We start from the raw sequence: 19799 nt of genomic DNA on the forward strand, positions 1-19799 counted from the left end.
CAAAGGTGGCAAAACATGAAATAATTACTTTTGAAATTAGTCTTTCTGTTTGTATTTCAAGAGAGAGAGGAAACATAACCTTTAATCTAAAATCATCATTTTTTTTAAATAGACGTTTTGTTTCTCTTATTTGATCAAACGTACAGATTAGCAGAAATTTTGTAGAAATAAAAACAGAAATGTCATTTTTCATATTGTATGAAGTGAAAATTTTGAGTGAATAGAGGTTCGTCTGTGTGAATAATTAGAGCCACAATTTTGACTTTAAACTATTTAGATGATGATCAAATAACTGTAGCTTTTTTAAAGTAAAACTGAACTGAAACCAAACACGGTGATTTGTTAAAAGAATGCTGCTATGAAGATTTGACAGAAAAATAAAAATGAAAACCAGTTGTGCTGATTTAATAACTGAGGTGATTTATTTCTTGGTTAACTGAGGCTCAGGGTTTAACTCTGTGATCAGGTAAAGTTTTAAGTAGGTCAGAGGTAGCCAAACAACCCCAAACACAAAGACTTTTATTGTGAAAAGCCGAGTGAAGTCCACAGCAGCACTGTTGCATAATCCACATAGTTTATGTTACATGTCTAATTTTCAGGAACCTGGAGATAATCACGTAGACCAAAGCAGGTTTACATATATTCAGCTGCTGTCAGTCAGCTTGTTCAGTCTGTGGCGGGACGACAGCGAGTAGAGAAGAGAACTCTGGGAAATAAACGAGGCTTGTAGGTCAGAAAGAAAGACATGCAGTCAATATTTGGAAAAAATGGATCAGAGACTCCTGAGCCAGTGAAAGCTCAAGTGAAAGGTGAGTTTCAGACAGTTTATAAACCTGTGTCTGCTGCTTTTAATAAGATGTTAATCATTTTGCTCCAGTTCTACTGGGATTTTTTTCAATCTGGCAGATCAAGAAGTTGTTTTTCTAAATAAATAACTCAAGTAAAATTTTATTTATATAGCCCAATATCACAATGATTTATTAACTATTAATGAAGCTTTTTTATTATTCTTACAAAATGTTTGTTGGGTGTTGGACTGTTGGTTGCACAAGCGAGGACATTTGAGGTCATGTTTAAAATCATTTAAAGCTAGAAATCTCTGTATTTTTTTAAATATGTTTTCTGTTTGTTTTTGTTTAAAATTTTAAGAAGATAAACAGAAACTGGCACTTTTCATAGTGTACGAAATAAAGTTTGGTTGCAAATGTATAATTATTTTAATTATAATAAACCACACAGTAAAACATGTATTTGCTGACCTGCAGGCTCCATCCCGTCATGGCTGCAGGGAACTTTGCTCAGGAATGGACCTGGTCTTTTCTCCGTGGGCAGTTCCGAGTACAACCACTGGTTTGACGGCATGTCGCTCATCCACAGCTTCACCTTCAGCGAGGGTGAGACTTAAAATGAAGATTAATATAAATATAACAGCATTATCTCACAAGCAGTATGTGATAATTTGTCTTGAAACAACAAGTTTGACTGGCGTTTGTCTAAAATCTACATTAAAAGATCTGGTATCTTGTATTACTGCATGCGTTTACAGTTGTTGTCGTTTTAGGTGAGGTGACTTACAGAAGTAAGTTTCTGAAGAGCGACACCTACAAGCGAAACATCAAGGCCGACAGGATCATCGTAACCGAGTTTGGAACCATGGTCTACCCAGATCCCTGCAAAAACATCTTCGCCAGGTACAGTCCATCCAGAACATTCAGAGATCATTTCCAGTCTATGTAGATCGAGTAAAGATTTGTTTCAGTCCATCCATATCAAATATAGATCTGCTAAGAGCCCATTCAAGAAATAAAGATGTATGATTTGGTCCATCCAAAACAAATGGTGTAGATAATGGATAGATAGGATGATGTTCAAATGTTCAAAGTCCTCCTTCCTTTTCTTGCCAGGGCATTCACACACCTCTGCAACATCATCCCAGACTTCACCGACAACAACTTGATCAACATCATTCGCTACGGTCAGGACTACTACGCCTCCTCCGAGATCAACTACATTAACCAGATCGACCCTGTTACTCTGGAAACTGTCGGCAGGGTAAGTTAGCCTCCACCTGCCTCCTCAAAGCTCGAACCCGTCACTGATCAGGTGCAAATTCTTCCTCAAACTTATCACGTTGCGTTTATAAACCCTTCCTGCCAAATTCCAGATAAACTACAGGAACCACATCGCTCTTAACTTGGCAACGGCTCATCCTCACTATGACAGCGAGGGCAACACCTACAACATGGGCACCGCCATCATGGGCTTCGGTTGGCCTAAATACGTCATCTTCAAAGTCCCAGCAGACGCATCAGGTACGGCTGCTTCAGAAAACTCAAAAATCATCTGTCAATCATCAGTTGTACAGTCACATATCTGTCTAAAGCCAATTTATCTGGGTCCTTGTACAGACTACAGCAAGAGGACAAGACCATCTTTGTCAGTTTGCAGCAATAAAGTTACATAATCACCTCTGAGCTCCAGAAGTCACATCTATATGTAATTACAGATGTGGCAGAGTCTAATTGATTTATGATGCAACTATCAGACTGATGTCAGGTCCAACTGTTAGAGAAAGAGTCTTGGTATCAGTAAAATCACTGTAATCTGAATCACAGCTCACTGTCTCTTCAGAAGTCAATATGTAAACAGGACATATGCTTTCCCTTTGTCAGGTTCAAGGTCTAAGAATATATAACAGAGGATTATTTCCAACTGTCACAGTTGTATTGAGAAAAAGTTAATCTAGAAACATATGGCAAACTCATAACATCAAAAAGTTCTTGCAACACCTTTAATATTACCCAATATAAAACCCAACCAAAGAATTTTGCACGCTGTCCATTAACTGAACTCACTTTATTAACACATTTTTGTCCTCACAAGGGAAAATTAGTGAGTTCAAGTGTTGGAAAGTGTGCAGGATTACAGAAATACAGCCATAACTGTTCTAATATAATGACTGTTTTTCTCAATAAAAAAGGTCACTGAATTGAAAAATGTAAACTACTTCTTAGAAAGAAAAAGAGCCTTAACAAAGTATTAAAGTGTATTTTGTTACACCAAACAGTGGAAAACAAGATGTAATACTTACAGTACTGAGTTGTCTGTTTCAGACAAGGAGCATAAAAGGCCGGCGTTGAGGAAAGTGCAGCAGGTCTGTTCGATTCCGTTTCGATCCACTCTGTTCCCGAGCTACTTCCACAGCTTCGGCATGACCGAGAACTACATTATTTTTGTGGAGCAGCCCTTGAAGCTGGACATCGTCAAACTAGCCACCGCCTACTTCAGAGGAGTCAACTGGGGGAGCTGCCTCAAATTCGACAAGGATGACATTGTAGGTTCTCATTTTTCATGGCAACATGAGTGATAACATGAGCAAATACATTGTAAACCTTAACATTAGATATATCTATAAATAGACTCAATGAAACACAGCACCAACAATACTCACATGTGGGGTTCCTCAGTTCTATTCTTGGTCCTTTATATTTTGGGGATTTTTTTTTTTTTGTGAAAGATCATGAAACAAGTCCACAAACAAAAAGCAGATTGACAAGATGACCTCTCTTTCCATCTCTGCCCCAGACACTGTTTCACGTCATCAACAGAAACACAGGAAAGAAGGTGAGCACCCGTTTCTATGCCGACGCATTGGTGGTTTTCCACCACATCAACGCCTACGAGGCCGACAACCATGTGGTGTTCGACCTGATCGGCTACAAAGACAGCAACCTGTACGACTATGTTCTACATCCAAAACATGAAACAAGAAACCGACAGCTTCATCGACTCCAACAAGAAATTCTCCCCACCGGTCTGCCAGAGATTTGTTCTGCCGCTCAGCATCCACAAGGTACAATTATACAGATTAAATATATGGGATTTACTTTCCAGTTCATCATCTAATGAACTGCGTGTCTGCATGAAGAGTGTCTGTTGATTGTTTTACAGGAATCTCCCAGAGGAACCAACCTAGTGACACTGACGGACACGACAGCTCAGGCGGTGGTGCAGGAGGACGGATCCGTCTACTGCCAGCCCGACGCTCTATTCGAAGGTTCGTCATCCACAATCTCTGTCTGTTTGATTTGAAGGTGGATTCATTTCCCATCATAACGAGTATGTTTACTCCTCAGGGCTGGAGCTCCCGGGGATCAACTACAATTTCAATGCTAAAAAGTACAGATACTTCTATGGTTCCAGGGTGAAGTGGTCTCCTCATTCCAACAAGGTGAAACACCTTACACTGCCCACAACACTATCAACACCCAAATACATTTTTCTGGAACAAACTACTGAACACAATGACCAATCAGCGTTGCCATCTCTAGCTCTGCTCATGTGGTTTAAAATAGCATGAACTCAACCTCTAATTCTCCGCTAACTCTTTGGTCCAACAGATCGCCAAGATCGACATTGTCACCAGGGAACACATCGAGTGGCAGCAGGAGAACTGCTACCCCTCAGAACCGGTATTCGTCGCGTCTCCAGGAGCCGTGGAGGAAGACGACGGTGAGGAATTCGGTTTCTCTTAGAAACTACTCTAATCTCTTCTTCTGTGGTTTCTAACTGTTTCTATTTTTCTCCTTTCAGGAGTGATCTTGTCATCCATCATCTCTCCAGATCCAAACATTTCTCCGTTCATGCTTGTCCTCAACGCCAAAAACTTTGAGGAGATCGCCCGGGCCTCCATCCCTGCTAGTGTCCACATGGACCTTCACGGACATTTCATCTCTGCTGCCATTTAGCCACCAACAACCGACCAATCAGCTAGCTAATTATTTATTTCTTCATGTAAATATTTTGTTTCTGTGTAAATACATTCTTTATGCACTTTAAAAAAACTGAGGTGAATATTTAACACAGTTCTGTAAGATAACTTATGAAAGCCTCCTTCCTGATACTGAGAGGATGGACAGAGGACAGAGAAAAAGATCTTTAAAACTACAGATCTTGCAGGGTGTCAAGGGAAAACTGTTTCTGTGTTGCTCTGAATGAATAAAGATCAGGCAGCAGATACGTTTTTGTATGAGATACTCAATTAAACCGACCAAAACCATTTCTAATTGTTGAAATAGTTTGAAATTCACATTTTTTCTGTATATATAGATGTGGAGTTTTAGAATACAAGTTTGTATATTTTGTTGTGTTGTCAGGGGTTGTTATGAATTTTATTATGAATTATATATGTTTCGTTATGTTATGGGAAACTAAAACTCTAAAGCTTTTATCAAATTTTACTTTTTCAGAAATAAATTTACTTGCAACCAGAAAATGTCTAAAAACATAAGAGTTCATTAGGATTACATGTTAAAAGTTGCTTTTAACGGGACAAAATCACCATGACGACGGCAGGAAAATAACTGCTGACTGATGGATTAAATATCTGCAAGTTAAAGTCTCTGTAGAGATCATTTTTATGGAACTGCACTAAAAGGAAGTCTGGAAGGAAGGAAACCAATCTAAAAAACTGAGCGGTGATCACAGGAATATAAAATACACTGGGGTTGTAGCTCATATCTGTTCAGATCTTCATGATGTGATACACGAGTTTCCCTTTTAATTTTGGGAATTTTAAGCAACTGAAACTGTAATATTTATACAACAGAGACATTAAAGCTATAGCTGCAATTTTATGTCCAAGTTTTCACATCATAAGTTTGAAAAATTGTTAAATGCTTAAAGTTGGCAGAGAACGCTGCAGATTCATGAATGTTGTTTCATTACGCTCATCAGATTTTCTTTAGCAGCTCAATTATTTTGACAAAGTTCTTGCTCCAAAATGAACATTTGAATTTTTAGCTTTGATGTTTTTGTCTGAAAGTTGTGTTTTAAGCTTTTGACTCAGATCAGTACCGAAACACTTAAAATGATTTTTTAAATTTGTAAATGAAGTCTGAAGATGCCAGTATTAATTAAATCATTAGCCCAACTGAAATTTCAAGAAATATTGTGTAAAACTGAAAAATACAAATAACTGATCAATGGATTCAAAAATCAAATAAATGAAATCATTTTAATATTGGCAGCCACAGGCTTCCATACAACACCGAGACGTTTGAAGGTCCTGCTGCTGCAGATGTGAACTGAAAACACAATCTGCAGGTTTCATCAGAATCATGGGAATTTATTACATCAGCAGTTGCAGCAATAACAGTTTAAAATCTTCTGTCATTCGACCCCCCCTCCCCCCAGTCCGTCCAACATGGCCGACAAACCACGCAGCTAAGATGTTGACGTTGAAAGTCGGCTCTTTAATGTCTTTAACGTCGACACCGTTGCTGCTGCTGCTTCAGTGATTTTTTGAAAAGAAAAACCAGAAAAAAATATTTTTTTCTCCTCCCGCTCTGGTGCTGCTCAGTAAATTCCCACAATGCACCTGGGTGTCGGCTGAATACTGGCTCGACAGCCTCGTTAAGCTCGTTAGCCTCAGTCTGGGGAGGAGGAGGGGGAGGAAGAGGGGGGCAGAGCCTGGGACACGAAGGAGCAGCCACATATCAGAGCAGAGAAGAAGAAGAAAAAAAATGGTAACACAACGTTGATGCTGAAGAACAGGCACGTTGGAATACTGAGTGTGTGTTTGTGTGTGTGTGTGAAATGTGGTCTAAACTATCACTGTTTACAACAGTGGAAAAAACTGTTCGTTTCTCACAGAAAAACACTTTCACGTCTTTTTTCAGTTGTTTTGTCGTTTGTTTTTTTGTTGATTTTTTTGCAGCTTCCGTCGTCATCTCGTCATCTGAGGGAGGAAGTGTGTTTGTGTGTTTGTTGTGTGTGTGTGTGTGTGTGTGTGTGTGTGTGTATGTGTGTGTGTGTGTTTCAGGTCCCTCAGATGATCTCGAAGGTCTTCTTCAGCTCCATGATCAGCTGCCAGTCGGACTTCTGCATCTCGTCTCTGAACCAGTTCTTCAGAGCGTCGATGGACGCCCGCGTGATCTGAAACACAACAACGCTCCGACGTCATCGCTGGGAACGAAACTGAACCGACAGCTGCAGAAACACACTGTAAAAACTCTAATAACAGCCGAGTATCTGTTCTATTCTCTATCAATCAACTGATCAATGTGATGTGTCCGTTCCTGTGTGGATCACTGAGGTGACAAAAAGACGCAGAACGACGACGTTAAAAGACGACACGACAGGTGAACACAGAGGGAGGCTTCAGTCTGAATTAAACAGGGAAACTCATTTCAAATAAAAGCCATTTCAGAATTTAGAATTAATAAATTAAAACAAAGGCTAAACGATTGTTTACTGTTTATATATGACTGAAGTGAAACACTTGACCCAAAATTCATACATTTCATTTTTAGTTTTTTCTACGCTGAGCTAAAACTACAGCTAAACTACAGAAGTTTAAAGACTCTTTCTAAGCCGAGTTTTACACCTTTTAAAAACATAGGGCATTTTTCCCTCCCCCACTTTTATTTCTATTCTTTCTTACCTTTTTTTGCGTCTTTCTTCGTTCTTCCTTTCGTCTTTCATTTCTGTCTTGTCTTCCTAAAATTCTCTTTCGTCCTGTCTGTAGATAGTTTAGCTGCCTCTGAAATCTCGTGTTTCTTCCCTAAAAATCATCTTTTCTAGTTCCTGCTGCGCTGGAAAAACGACGCTCATCGACAAAACAAACAGCACGTTCACGTGATTTTGTTTGTTCGTCACTCCTCAGTGGGCGGGGCCTCACCTTGCTGACGATGATGTCGGTGGCTTCAAAATGGCGGCCGTACATCTTGGGGGACTCCCCGGGAATGGGCTCGATCTTGACGCAGATCTCCTGGCCTTTCTTGGCGCTGTCGACGGACTTGTGGTTCATCTCGATGCTCGTCACCACGCCGATGTCCACGAACTGAAACGCAGACGTCGCAGGTAAACACCAAAACACACAATCTGATTTTTTTGTGTGTGTTTTCTAACATCAAATAAACTAAACTCACCCCTTTGCTGGGCACGCAGAGCGGCGTCCCCTGTCTCAGGACGCCGGCCTCCACCGACACCCCCATCACGATGGGATCTCTGGAGTTGAAGATGAACTGAGGAAGAACCCGGAGCTTCACCGGAAACACAGCGATGTGTCTGATAACACACACACAGATAAACACACATTAAGATCACGCCTGTGCTTGTAAACGTAAACCAAACAGTTGAAGTGTGCGTTCTCCTACTTGAACTCGTCCTGCTTGGCCTTCTTGTAGTCCTCCCTGTACTTGGTGAAGGCGTCGAACAGATGGTAGATGATTTCAGCCGAGAAGATCCGAACTCCCAGACTGTCGGCCATCTCCTGACTCTCCCTCTCCACCTTCACGTCGAACGCCAGGATCACCGCGTACCTGCAGACACGCACACACCACACACACAGATGGTGTTTGTTTCTATCTCATTATTCTGCACAGTAGAAACAGAGTGGAGACTGAGAACATACTGTGGGTCGTGTTCCAGCATGGTCGACGCCTTCATCACGTCCTTCTTATGAACTGGGCCGATGTTGATGCCGGCGTACTGCAGACACACACACAGAGGTCAAAGGTCAGTTTGTTTAGCTCCTGCTGCTTTTCAGAGTAAAAGTTCTGCGACTGAGTGAGTTTACAAACGACATCTGTGTTTACTGCAGACAGACAGACAGACAGAGAGACAGACAGACAGAGAGACAGACAGACAGAGAGACAGACAGGTACTCACGGGGACTTTAGACGTCCGGAGGAACTCCAGCAGAGCCTCCAGAGATCCCAGCGTGGACGCCTGGACATAAACTCCCTTCTCCTCCAGTTTGATGGAGCTCAGAGTCTGCTTCAGCTCTCGCACCAGTTCATCCTGAAAACCAGCACCGGTCAGTCTCAGAGCCAGCAGAGTCCTGGTCTTTACTGGTTTCATATGTGTGTGTGTGTGTGTGTGTGTGTGTGTGTGTGTGTTACCCTCAGGACGGGGATCTCGTCGTCCCTGTGAGCCACCAGCAGGGGGAGCCCCGCCAACGCCTTCTCCAGGTCTTTACCCAGGATCTTCACCCCCTGAGACGTCGACACCTCCTTGTGCTTCTCGTACTGGTTCTGCACACATCAATCAGTCAGTCAATCAATCAATCAATTGATCAGACAGACAAGGACTGTGTATGATGGGATATTTGTCTATTACCTTGACTCTGAGCTCCTTCAGAGGAGGAGGCAGCAGCAGGCCTCTGATCTGCGTTACGATTGGTCCCTCCACCCCCGGGACGATGATGGTCTCTCCCTCCCGCAGTCGCCCGTTAATCAGGATGACGTCTATCGTGGTTCCCATTCCAGGCAGAGCTTTCACCTTAACGCACACAAACCATCAGCGACGTTTCAACCCCAGACAGAGTAAGGTGTCAGAGTAAAGAAACAAACAGACTCTCTCACCTCCATGACCTGAGCTCGCAGCTCGTCGCAGTGCGCTAGCCGGCGAGCTAACATCGTCTGCGTGAGCTCGATCAGGAGCGCGATGAGGTTTCCCATCCCGTCGCCGCTGTGGGCCGAGGTGGGAACCAACGACACGAACGTCCGGGGGTCTTTGTTCTCATAGAACAAGGCGGCGTTAAGACCCTGAGGAACACAGATGACAACACTCAGTGTGAAATGTTGGTTTGCTGTTCTCTCATACATCACATTTCTACGATTTTTAAACCATTTTAAATATATATATATATTTTAATTCGAGGGTTGGTGTTGATTAGTGAGGTCGAAAAAGGTGAAATAATAAATAATAAAGATGTTATTTTTTTCTCTGTTGTTTAGTTGAAGGTAAAAAGTAATAAAATAAATGAATAAAAATAAAATTGAAAATTAAAGTTTCAAGTGTCCGCCATTTTGAAAAGAATGGCAGGAAGTTTACATCACAAATCTGTAACTCAGCAGTGTGATGTCATGGCTGTGCTCTGATTGGATGGTGAGTGATGATGTCACCTGCTGAGCGAACTCCACGATGACGGCCTTGGCTCTCTCGTCAAACTCGTCCTTGGTGTTCTTCTTCTGCTTCTTCAGCGTGGTCACGATGTCGGTGTCCGGACTCTTCTTCCAGTCGTACAGACGGTCGATCTGACGACGACAACAACAACACCGTCAGGAAACAGGAAGTAGACAACAGGTGAGACACACCTGGAGGTGAAGAGGCAGCAGACCTTGTTGAGGGCGACGATGAAGGGGCACTTCTTCTCCTTCAGCAGGTTGATGGACTCGAGCGTCTGAGGCTCCAGGCCGTGCATGATGTCGACCACCAGGATGGCGATGTCGCACAGAGAGCTGCCTCTGTTCCTCAGGTTACTGACGACAGACAGGAAGAGGTACGACTTACTGACAGCACCCAGAAACAGCACTACATATCAGTACCAGACTCCACTGACAGAAACAGTGGATTTAACCAGGAGCTGCTGGAATACCACTGCCTCCATCTGTTAGTGTGTGTGTGTTACTGTGTGGTAAAATCAGTGTTTTTGTCAATGGAGTCTGGTACTGACATATAAGACAAGGTTTTCCAGGTGGTTACCTGAAGGACTCGTGTCCTGGTGTGTCGATGATCAACATGCCGGGGATCTTGATTTCTCTGTCAAACTACACAAACACAAGTCAGGTTAATATACTTCAACACACACACACACACACACACGCACACTGGTGAAATGAAGTGTGTGTGTTGTCGTACGTTTTTAACCATCTTCGTCTGCTCCTCGATCGTCTCCTTGGGAACGTTCGTGGCTCCGATCTGCTGAGTGATTCCTCCGGCCTCACCGTCCTGGACATGAGTGTGTCGCAGCTACACAACACAACACGGGAACACACACACACACACACTCAGTCAGTAAACGGACAGGAAGCAGCAGTCAACAGTCAGTAAACAGTCAGTCAGCGTTACCTTGTCGAGGATCTTGGTCTTCCCCGTGTCGACGTGTCCGAGCACACACACCACCGGAGCTCTGAGCGTGTCCAGGTCGATGTTCTTCATGTTCTCCACTCTTCGTTTCTATGGAAACACACAGAGACGGCCGGTCAGAGACGGGTGGAAACAGACGAGGTCTCACTCCTCCTCGGTTTCTCTCTCACCTCTATTCTCCTCTTGGCCCGGTCGTACAGACGCTCCTCCTTCGTCCTCCCGTCATCGTCGTCGCTCTCGCTGCTCTCGTCCTCGCTCTCCTTCCTCTTGCCCTGGCCAGCCGCCGTCGGCTCCTTCTCCTCCTCGCTCTCCTCCTCCTCCTCCTCGTCTTCCTCATCGTCGTCGTCGTCCTCTTCTTCGTCATCGTCCTCCTCGTCCTCCTCGCTGCCTGTCGGCTGAGGAGGAGCGGCGGCGTTCTCCTCCTTCACCTCGATGTGGACTTTCTTCAGCTCTGACGGACGACACACAGATCAATAAGTAAACTAATCATTTTAAATAAAGTTTAAATCAAATATGATCAGATAAGAACCTTTCTCCTCGTCGCTGGCGATCGCCTCCCAGTCGTCGACAGCAGCGTCCGGCTTCACCTCTGCACACAGCCAAACACAAACTATTTAAAGCAACAAACCATCATCCTCCATTTTTTCCCACCCTCCTCACTCCTCTGAGTCTCACCTGGCTCTGCAGCCGGTGTCTTGGCCTCCGTCTCCATGGCAACAGGCTCCGGAGTCTCCGACGTCGGCGAGGTGACCTCTGATGTTTCTGGGAAGGACAGGAGTTTAATCGTTTGTAGGAAAGATTTTTTAAACTGGTTTTAATTGTGAGGTAAATGAGAAGCGTCATTACCTTCAGGAGTCTGAGCGCTGGGCTTCTTCTTCCTCTTGTCTCCGTAAACTGGCTTCTTCTTTGGCACCGAGTCTTTGGATGGCACTTCAACACCTGCACACAGGTTAAAGGTCAAAGGTTAAATACTCACATGTCGCAACAGAGATGTGTTTGAGAACTAAAATGTATTTGTGTGGATGTAACCTGACAATGTTATGGAGGATTCCTACAGAGACGGAGCTTTTCATCACGGCTGTTTTATCTCTACCAGACTCCATAGAGAAAAACAGGGATTTAACCAGGAGCTGCTGGAATACCACTGCCTCCATCTGTTAGTGTGTCTGTGTTACTGTGTGGTACTTTTACTTCAGTAAAGTATCTGATTACTTCTTCCACCACTGAAAGTCACACAGTAACACAAATGGACTAATTAACTGATTACAGTTCTGCTTGCTAAAATCGCTGTTTTTGTCAATGGAGTCTGGTATTGAGTCTGGTAGTGACATATCAATGAAAACAGTTGTGTTGGAGGACGGACTCTCACCCTGAGCCTGCAGCAGTTTGAGCGTGGCCTCAGCCCGAGCTCGAGCTTCTCTCTGGGCTTTAGTCAGCAGCTTCCCCTCCTTCTTCAGACGCTCCTTCCTCTCCTTCTCCTTCTGCTTCTTCTTCTCCTTACGCTCCTGCTCCAGACGCTCCTGAAAGGTCGGGAGGTGATGGGGGTTAAAGGTCAGAGAGGGGGCTGATGGGTAGAGAGGAAATGATGGAGGAGGTGTTTGTGTCGTACCTGCTCCTGCCTCTGCTTCTCCAGCTCCTCCAGCCTCCTCAGGCGCTCCTCCTCCTCTCGTTTGGCTCGCTCCTCCTCCTACGACCACAACAAGTTATTCTCAGGCGTCACAAACACGTTCATCATCACTGCAAAGACTATGTTTCCCAGAATGCCCCACCTCCTTCATCTTGGCCAGAGCCTCCTGCATGGCCTTCACAGTGGCCTTGCTGGGTCCTTTCTTCTTCTCCTTCTCCTCCTTCTCTCCCTTCTTCTTCTTCTTGTCTTTCTTCTTCTTGTCGCCCTCGGCCTCCTCTGCAAAAAAAACACCACAGAAGAAGAAGCAGCAGCTCGTTTATTGACTCGTAAAGAATTATCAGAACTTATTTTAATCTGAAATCCGCCGTACCCTCTGCTGCTGGCTCCGCCCCTTCCTGTTCCTCCATCGCCGCTGCAGGTGGAGCTACCTGAGGGGGCGTGGCCTCTGTTGCCGTTGTCTTCTTCTCTGGCTCTTTTTTAGCCTCGGCGCCGCCCTCCTTCTCCTTCTCCTTGAGCTTCTTCTGCTTCATCCTCTCCTCCTCCTTCTTCTTCCTGTCCCTCTCCTTCTTCTCCGCCTTCTTCTGCGCCGCCGTCTTGATCTTGAAGCCGCCCGCCTCCTCCTCCTGCTCCTCCTCCTCCCCGCTCTCCGCCTTCGCCGGCTTGCCCTTGCTCTTCTTCTTCTGGTCTCTCCTGGAAGTGAACTCCTCATCGTCCTCAGACTCGTCCTCTTTCCCTCCTCCTCCTTTTCTCACGCCTTCGTCCTCGTCCTCGTCCGAGATCGATGGCTTCTTGCCTCCTTTCTTTCCTCCTTTGGCCTTGAGGCGAGAGCGGGAGCTGCTGTCGTCATCAGAGTCTGATGGAGGAGCAGCAGGAGGCGCCTGGAGGAGCAAAAAGGAAAAGTTCAAACCTCAAAGCTTCTGCTAAGAAGAACTGTTATATTCTCATTATTTATGCTGTATGTTTCAGCATCATTAACAGCAGCTGGACTCTCTGTGATCAGCTGCTGGTGTCAGTGTATCATGGACGTTCAGACAAGACTGAACATAAAAATCTATGTTTCATGTCTGAGTTATGACTGAGAATGAGCGATCAAATCAGCTGCAACAACCAACTTCAGTTCCTTTAACAACACCTGCATGCACCTGTTTATTCAAATGGCCTTAATGGTAAAAGCTGCCTCTTATGGAACTTCAGAGGTCCAACTGTCGAGTTCACGTGTCCTGTTCTGTCTGTAATGCAGTTATTCTTCTTCCAGATGTTCAGTTTTCTGTCCCAGGAGCTGGAAACAGAGAATGTGTGTTTTCTCTCACCTTCCTGTCTTTCTGCTCTCCGTTCTTCTCTGCATCAAGCCGACCTTCACCTTCATCGTCCTCCTCGTCCTGGGGGCTGGCCGCACCCTTCCTCCCCTTCCTGGTCTTCTTCTTCTCTTTGGGAGGCTCGACGATCTCCACTTCCTCTGTGGTGTCTGTCTTCTTACCTTTTCCTCCCTGAGTCTCCAGAGACAGCTCCTCCAGCTCCTTCAGGATGTCGTCCTCGCTGCAGGAGGAGAGGAACTCAGAGTTAGGACACAGAAGAGGAGAGGATGGAGAGAACAGAGAACAGAGGAGGAGAAACTCGTACTCAAAGTCGTCCTTCTTTCCTCCTTTCTTCTTTACTTTCTTCCCTTTTGGCTCTTTAGAAGCTCCGGCTCCTTCGATCTCCGCCGCCAGAGCGTCGATGTCGATGCCGTCATCTTTGGCACTGAGGACAGATCAATAACAAGTGATCAGTGGATCGATCGATTGGTGCCTGACTGAATCCAGCTCGGCTCAGAGGAGACAAAGCTGTGACATGTGACACTGAGGTGGAGAGACATCAGCAGAATGAGCAGCTCTCTCTCTCTCTCTGTCAGGACAATATGAACACATGAAAAGCTGCTGACGCTCCACTTTCTCCTCCACCCCTTCATTTCCCATCAGCCCCCTGGATCACAGCGAGGCACCAGCTGATCTGAGAGCAGCTTCAGCTCGATTAATCAAACTGTTCCAGCCTCTCTATGGTTCAACCTTCGACCTTCAGACGTTTAATAACCTGTACAAGTTATTGATTGATTATCAACAGATAACTGAAAATTAAAAGAAGCAGTTAAACAGCATTTTCTGCCTCAGGAACCTGAAATATATTTTTTAACACAGGAGTTTAACGTCGACTTTAACACCTACAGTCACTCAGGCTGTAATTCTTTTACATTTCTGTGAATTTAAAAATCATCTGTTAAAGCAGCGGCGACTCGTTCACTGACAGAGAATTAATCAGCAGCTACTTTAATGATAAAAGCACCAAATCTGAACAACAAAGACCTGATGTTTTCTTCACTGTAAAGTGATTTGTTATAGAGTTGAAGCGCTGGTTGAACTAAATATATTTGTTGATACTTTCTGGTGCTTTTAATGCTGCAGCAAATACTCTGACAACTGATTTTTCATTTACTTCATATTTAAAAGCTAAACTGTGAAGCATCTGATGCTCTTCTTTCAGGACCACTAACAGGGCCGTGTGTTTACCTGGGCCTCAGGTGTGTCAGGGTAAGTGAAGGTGGGTGGCAGGTGAGCAGGTTCTCAGCCTTTTCCAACACAGAACCATCATAAGCTAACAGCTAGCTTAGCTCGCCTTCTCTGCTCTTCTTAGCATTTAGCCTTTAGCTTCCCCGGTCTATAATTCAAACCCTTCCGAGCCGAGTTTGAGGGGTTTTTCCCGGCTCTCGAGGCTGAGGTTAAACCCCGGGTTCCAGCTGAGAGTCAGACCTGAGAGGAGCTAACCAGCCGGCTCTGTGGATGCTAACGCTACGGCTGACTCCTGAAGCTAACGCCGTTAAACCACACACCTGTGAGGACAAATCTGCTTACGAGCGCGCACAGGCTGAGGCCGGCCCAGGTGAGGCCGTGTCACTCCGCCTGCTCGCTGTGTGGTTCGTTTTAAACCGTTTCCAGGTTCTTTAAACCATCACCTGGACTCACAGTTCCACTGACGCGTGGTTAGCTTCTGCTAGCGCACCTAGCCGCTAAGCTAACAGAGGGACCAGCGGGGAACCGGACCCGGTTTTGGGGGGTTAACGAGGCGGGAAAGTTCGCCGCCGCCAAGTATCAGCGTGGACAGGTGGTGTGTGAGGGCAGGTGGTGTTTTCTCTACCTGTCCTCCCCGGATTTCTTCTGTTTCTTCCCCATCCTGCCGCTGCGGTTCTCCGGTTTGCTCCGTTCACCGACACGACGGCTCACATCAGACGAAGATCGTCTACTGACTGACAAGCCCAGCAGAGGCCTCACTCCGCTGCTTTTCCTGCGCCGCCTCTTCTGTGAACACAGCTGCTGTTGGAAATGGGAAATTAATAATAACAGTGTACCATAATAAACTTAAAGACGTGTTCTAGATATATTTCATTAATAACATACACAGTTGGGAAGTTCGGACAAAACGTGATATAAATAAGTAACTGCAGAACTTGCTGTTTGTTTAATGTCATTTTTGACTGATGTGTTTATCTAAACTTTTAACAGTAACAGCTGGACACATGTAGAGCAGATGATTTTTTTAATACAAGATCTGACTTCAGCATAAAGCCGACAGTAAACTAGGCTAGCGTTTGGTTCCAGGAGATCACAGCAGAGTGATACCTCTTCTTTTTTCTCCTATCCGCAGCAGCATTGCGCATGCGCTATGCCACTTGACCCCTTCTGACGTTAGTCACGTGACCAATAATAAAGGATTTACTTTAAATAAATTCAGATTTTACGTCTCCTCACTTTTTAAAATAGATTTTTTTTTTCCTTCACAGCGTCATTACTGTCGCGCCTTTACTTTGAAACAGATTTTGAACTTTAATGAGTAAATATTTGCAATAATTACAACAACAAACCACCTGAAAAACTGTATTAATCACAGCCACATTATATTTTCAGGAATGAAATAAATAAACTGTAACACTTGTTTTATTCTAATTAAATACTACACGTCTACACCTGGTAAATCATCATTTTACAACCTGTGAATTTATTCGTTTAGCTTAAAAAACGTTTAGAAGTTTGATTCACAGATGAAAGCTGCCTCAGTCTGGATGAACAGACGCTGGATAAACCAAACAAATAAAAAACCAAAATCAGTCTGATCCAAAGCCAGATTATCACAGTTTCTGCTTCTTTAATACCAAAACAAACTTTAGAAAATAAACCAGGAACAGTTCCAGCAGCTTCACATGATGAGTTCAGAGGGAGCAGTGGTTTCAGTGTCAGTGTTTGTGTCCTCAGCCCATCACAGACACCACAGCGTCACACAGGTTGTGCAGTCTGCTCTGCCGCTCACCGCTCTCCGTCCGCAGCAGCGCGGCGGCGGCGGCGGCTGCTCGATGCGGGCAGAACCTCTCGCCGACCAGCGAGTTCATCAGCTCGGCGCTCAGCGGCCGGGGCAGCCAGTCCTCGGGGACGTCCAGCTCGCAGCTCTCCATCAGCCCGTTCTTCACCTCCATGTGCAGCCGAGCAGAGCTGCGAGCCGGCGAGCGACCGTCCGTCAGGTCCAGGAGCGTCTGGACGCTGAATTTAGGCGTCTTACCAAACGTCCAGTCCCAGCTGCGCAGCTCCGCCACCGTCCTGCTCAGGCCAGGGAAGGTAGACTCGTCAGCGGGGTCGAACGAGGGTCGACGCAGAGCTGCAGCCGAACTCTGAGGGTCACAGGAAGTCAGAGGGTTAGAGATCGACATCAGAACCAGGAGAGGCCAGTAGAAGCAGCAGAGTACCTGTGCTGTACTGCTGCTCCAGTCCGTCCAGAAGCTCCTCCCACTGCAGCGTGGGGGCGTGGTCCAGCAGGTTGGCGACAGGTGAGGGGACGCTGGGCGTGGCGTTGCTGTGGATACCGGGGCAGGAGGGGCGGAGCACAGCGGAGAGGGCGGAGCGGTCGGCGGAGTGAAGCAGGGTGCAGTGATGGTAGGACGACTTCCTGCTCAGTCTGGACGCAGTGCCTGTAAACAACAACAACAACGTAAACAACAACAACAGACTGCATCAACAGACGCAGTGGTCCTCCCTCCACTACCTGAGATCTTGTAGTGTCCGTTCAGTAAGATGTCGTATCGGTCTGTGGCCTGGACGTCCAGTCCTGGTCTGACCCGCCTCAGGGCCTCGGTGATCACCTTCAGGTTCCTCTTGCGGTCGTACGCCTTCTTGGAGGTGAAGAAGGTCAGGTTGAGGTTTCCGAGGTCATGGAAGACCGTCCCCCCGCCGCTCCGCCTGCGGGCCAGAGGGATCCCCACCCTCCTCATGGCCCGCAGGTCGCACTCGGTCCAGGGGTTCTGGTGGCGTCCGATGACGACGGCCGGCCGGTTCCTCCACAGCAGCAGGACGCCGCGCCGCTGCAGGTCCACGTTGGCGTCGATCCAGTCCTCCAGAGCCAGGTTCTGGTAGACATCGGTGGAGCGGGAGCGCAGGATGATGCTGTCAGAGGACAGGAACAAGCTGCTGGAGCTGGACCTGGTCCTGGACGACTGGTTCCATGTGTGACACCTGTAAACACCTGAGCAGCCTCTGAGCAGAGACAACGTCCGGCTGATGTTCTGCATCGTGACTTTAAACAAACCTCTTCACCTCCTCGTGCTGGAAACATCTGGAGGAGAGAAACAGAACATCTTGATCAGTTATTGATTATTTAGGATCAATTATTAAGCAAACTTTATGATCGCAGCTTCTCCAGTGTGAAGATCTGAGCTTTTAATCGACTGTTTCATATTTACACTTAACAAATATATTTAAATTAAAATATATTATGCAAATATATTCCATAAAGTCCATCAGTTACAGCGCATGACGACCCTGACCGATCCTTCTCCAACAGTCCTACAGCGGTTTGACTTTACCATACCCGACAGTCTGCTAGCTTTAGCTTTAGCTTTAGCTTCACGGTGAATTCCGCCGTTTTCACCGACAAACAAAACTCAAACTTTACTTCGCGTCATTCAAACACACGACCGTTAACAAACCGTTGAACGGTTAATTTTAACGTAAAGCTGAGGACTGTCGGTCCTGTACTGACCTGAACCGACGACAGGCCGGACCGCTGATGAAGAGACACCAACGACAAACAACTTCCGCTCACAGCCTTCAAAATAAAAGCGAATATTATAACGAATATTTCATTTCGGTAAATTTGATCCTGATAAATATTCTAAGTTATTTTCCGTTAATTTTCTAATAGTTATTTTAATTAAATGCTAAATGTTCTCTACTTGCAGCAAATTAAAATTGCAGTTGCTGTTTTTCTATCATTTGTATGAACAATGTGGTGAAATGAAAATGCACGGGACTTTTAAAGCAACATTTAAAGCTTTATCACTAATATTATCACTCTCTCTCTCACACTGAGATATAGAGTGAAAACTATAAACACTGACCTGTGTTAGTGTACACCTTCAAAATAAAAGCACAGAGGGATTCTGGGTGACACATTAGCTAATGACTGCAGTTTGTGTCTGCAGCCACCAGAGGGCGCTGTGCCTCCACAGATCCATGCTGTGCAGGAAACCACAGTCCTGGTTCTGAGCTGTGAGCAGTTCCTGGTATAATTCAGTGTGAACCACACGTCTGCATTAACGACTGAGGAAACGTAAACACTCATCATTACTGATTTAAAACAAACACTGTGTCAAACAGCTGCTAATTAGCCTGTGTGTAATTCTCAGTTAAAGCCGGAGGGGCTGAGGTGTGTGTGTGTTTACACTCGATGCTAACGAGCCGGTTGACCCAGTTCACAGAGGAGGTCCCTGAGGACTGATTTACTTTGTGCTGCTTTAGAGAAAGACCGAGGTTTGGCTTTATAAACGTGACTTTGCTGTGCTCTCTGTTTCAGTCCAGGTGGGCTCACACAGCGGAATAAACTCATCACCTTTCCTGCGCCTCGCCACTAATCCAATTACTCACCAAGTGTCCGGACCGCTGCATCATCCGCCCAAGAAGACGACGAAGAAGAGCCTGGAGCAGGAAGACGCCACGCTGCTCCAGTTGTGGTCCCAGCGGGGCCTGGAGAGATGAACACACACCGAGAGCACTCATCACCTCACAGCCTCCTGTCTCTACTCACAGTCATTCATATACATCCACATCTGACATTACTGAAACTCTCCCATCAAGACGTCAGTACAGATACTTCACTGGTACTCTGTTTAGCTGAGGGACGTTTTTAACAGCTGAATATTCAGCAGTAAACACTCGTCCTCTTGGCTCTGACTGCAGCACAGAACAGTCAGGATGAAGATGTCTCCTTTACATACTCTCAAATA

The 19799-nt window shown here is 45.5% G+C and overlaps 3 protein-coding genes across 3 annotated transcripts; 1 reads left to right on the plus strand and 2 right to left on the minus strand.

The window, feature by feature from the left end:
- The first annotated feature begins 582 nt into the window (after positions 1–582).
- On the plus strand, positions 583–5142 carry bco1l (beta-carotene oxygenase 1, like). Its single transcript, XM_018661317.2, is given in 12 exon segments — positions 583–809; positions 1266–1394; positions 1562–1691; positions 1905–2052; positions 2165–2312; positions 3114–3334; positions 3586–3741; positions 3743–3853; positions 3952–4057; positions 4137–4231; positions 4401–4512; positions 4594–5142. Coding segments are annotated over 12 exon segments (1575 nt in total). The 5' UTR covers positions 583–745; the 3' UTR covers positions 4749–5142.
- Positions 5143–5997: 855 nt separating this feature from the next.
- eif5b (eukaryotic translation initiation factor 5B) lies at positions 5998–15816 on the minus strand. The gene is made up of 25 exons (XM_018661321.2): positions 15671–15816; positions 14123–14242; positions 13813–14038; positions 12873–13380; positions 12645–12778; positions 12485–12562; positions 12245–12395; positions 11722–11814; positions 11551–11637; positions 11405–11464; positions 11046–11326; positions 10858–10965; positions 10648–10758; positions 10492–10556; positions 10127–10268; positions 9912–10043; positions 9369–9551; positions 9124–9285; positions 8907–9038; positions 8674–8805; positions 8417–8493; positions 8160–8324; positions 7932–8070; positions 7682–7843; positions 5998–6936 (listed from the first exon to the last, which is right to left on the minus strand). Exons 1-25 carry the CDS (start codon positions 15703–15705, stop codon positions 6829–6831), a joined length of 3591 nt encoding a protein of 1196 aa, XP_018516837.1. The 5' UTR covers positions 15706–15816; the 3' UTR covers positions 5998–6828.
- Positions 15817–16651: 835 nt separating this feature from the next.
- Positions 16652–18624, minus strand: lipt1 (lipoyltransferase 1). The gene is given in 5 exon segments (XM_051065893.1): positions 16652–17159; positions 17161–17192; positions 17268–17489; positions 17564–18130; positions 18557–18624. Coding segments are annotated over 4 exon segments (1158 nt in total). The 5' UTR covers positions 18087–18130; positions 18557–18624; the 3' UTR covers positions 16652–16778.
- Positions 18625–19799: the final 1175 nt, after the last annotated feature.

The sequence above is a fragment of the Lates calcarifer genome, linkage group LG7_2 (genome assembly GCF_001640805.2).
Source record: "Lates calcarifer isolate ASB-BC8 linkage group LG7_2, TLL_Latcal_v3, whole genome shotgun sequence".
Taxonomy (NCBI): domain Eukaryota; kingdom Metazoa; phylum Chordata; class Actinopteri; family Centropomidae; genus Lates; species Lates calcarifer.

Coding starts and splice junctions, on each gene's coding strand:
- eif5b (XM_018661321.2), bottom strand. CDS start 15,705: ATGGGGAAGAAACAGAAGAAATCCGGGGAGGACAG. Junction 11,465..11,550: donor GACACCGGCTGCAGAGCCAG/GTGAGACTCAGA, acceptor GGCTGTGTGCAG/AGGTGAAGCCGGACGCTGCT. Junction 10,044..10,126: donor TCATCGTCGCCCTCAACAAG/GTCTGCTGCCTC, acceptor TGTCGTCGTCAG/ATCGACCGTCTGTACGACTG.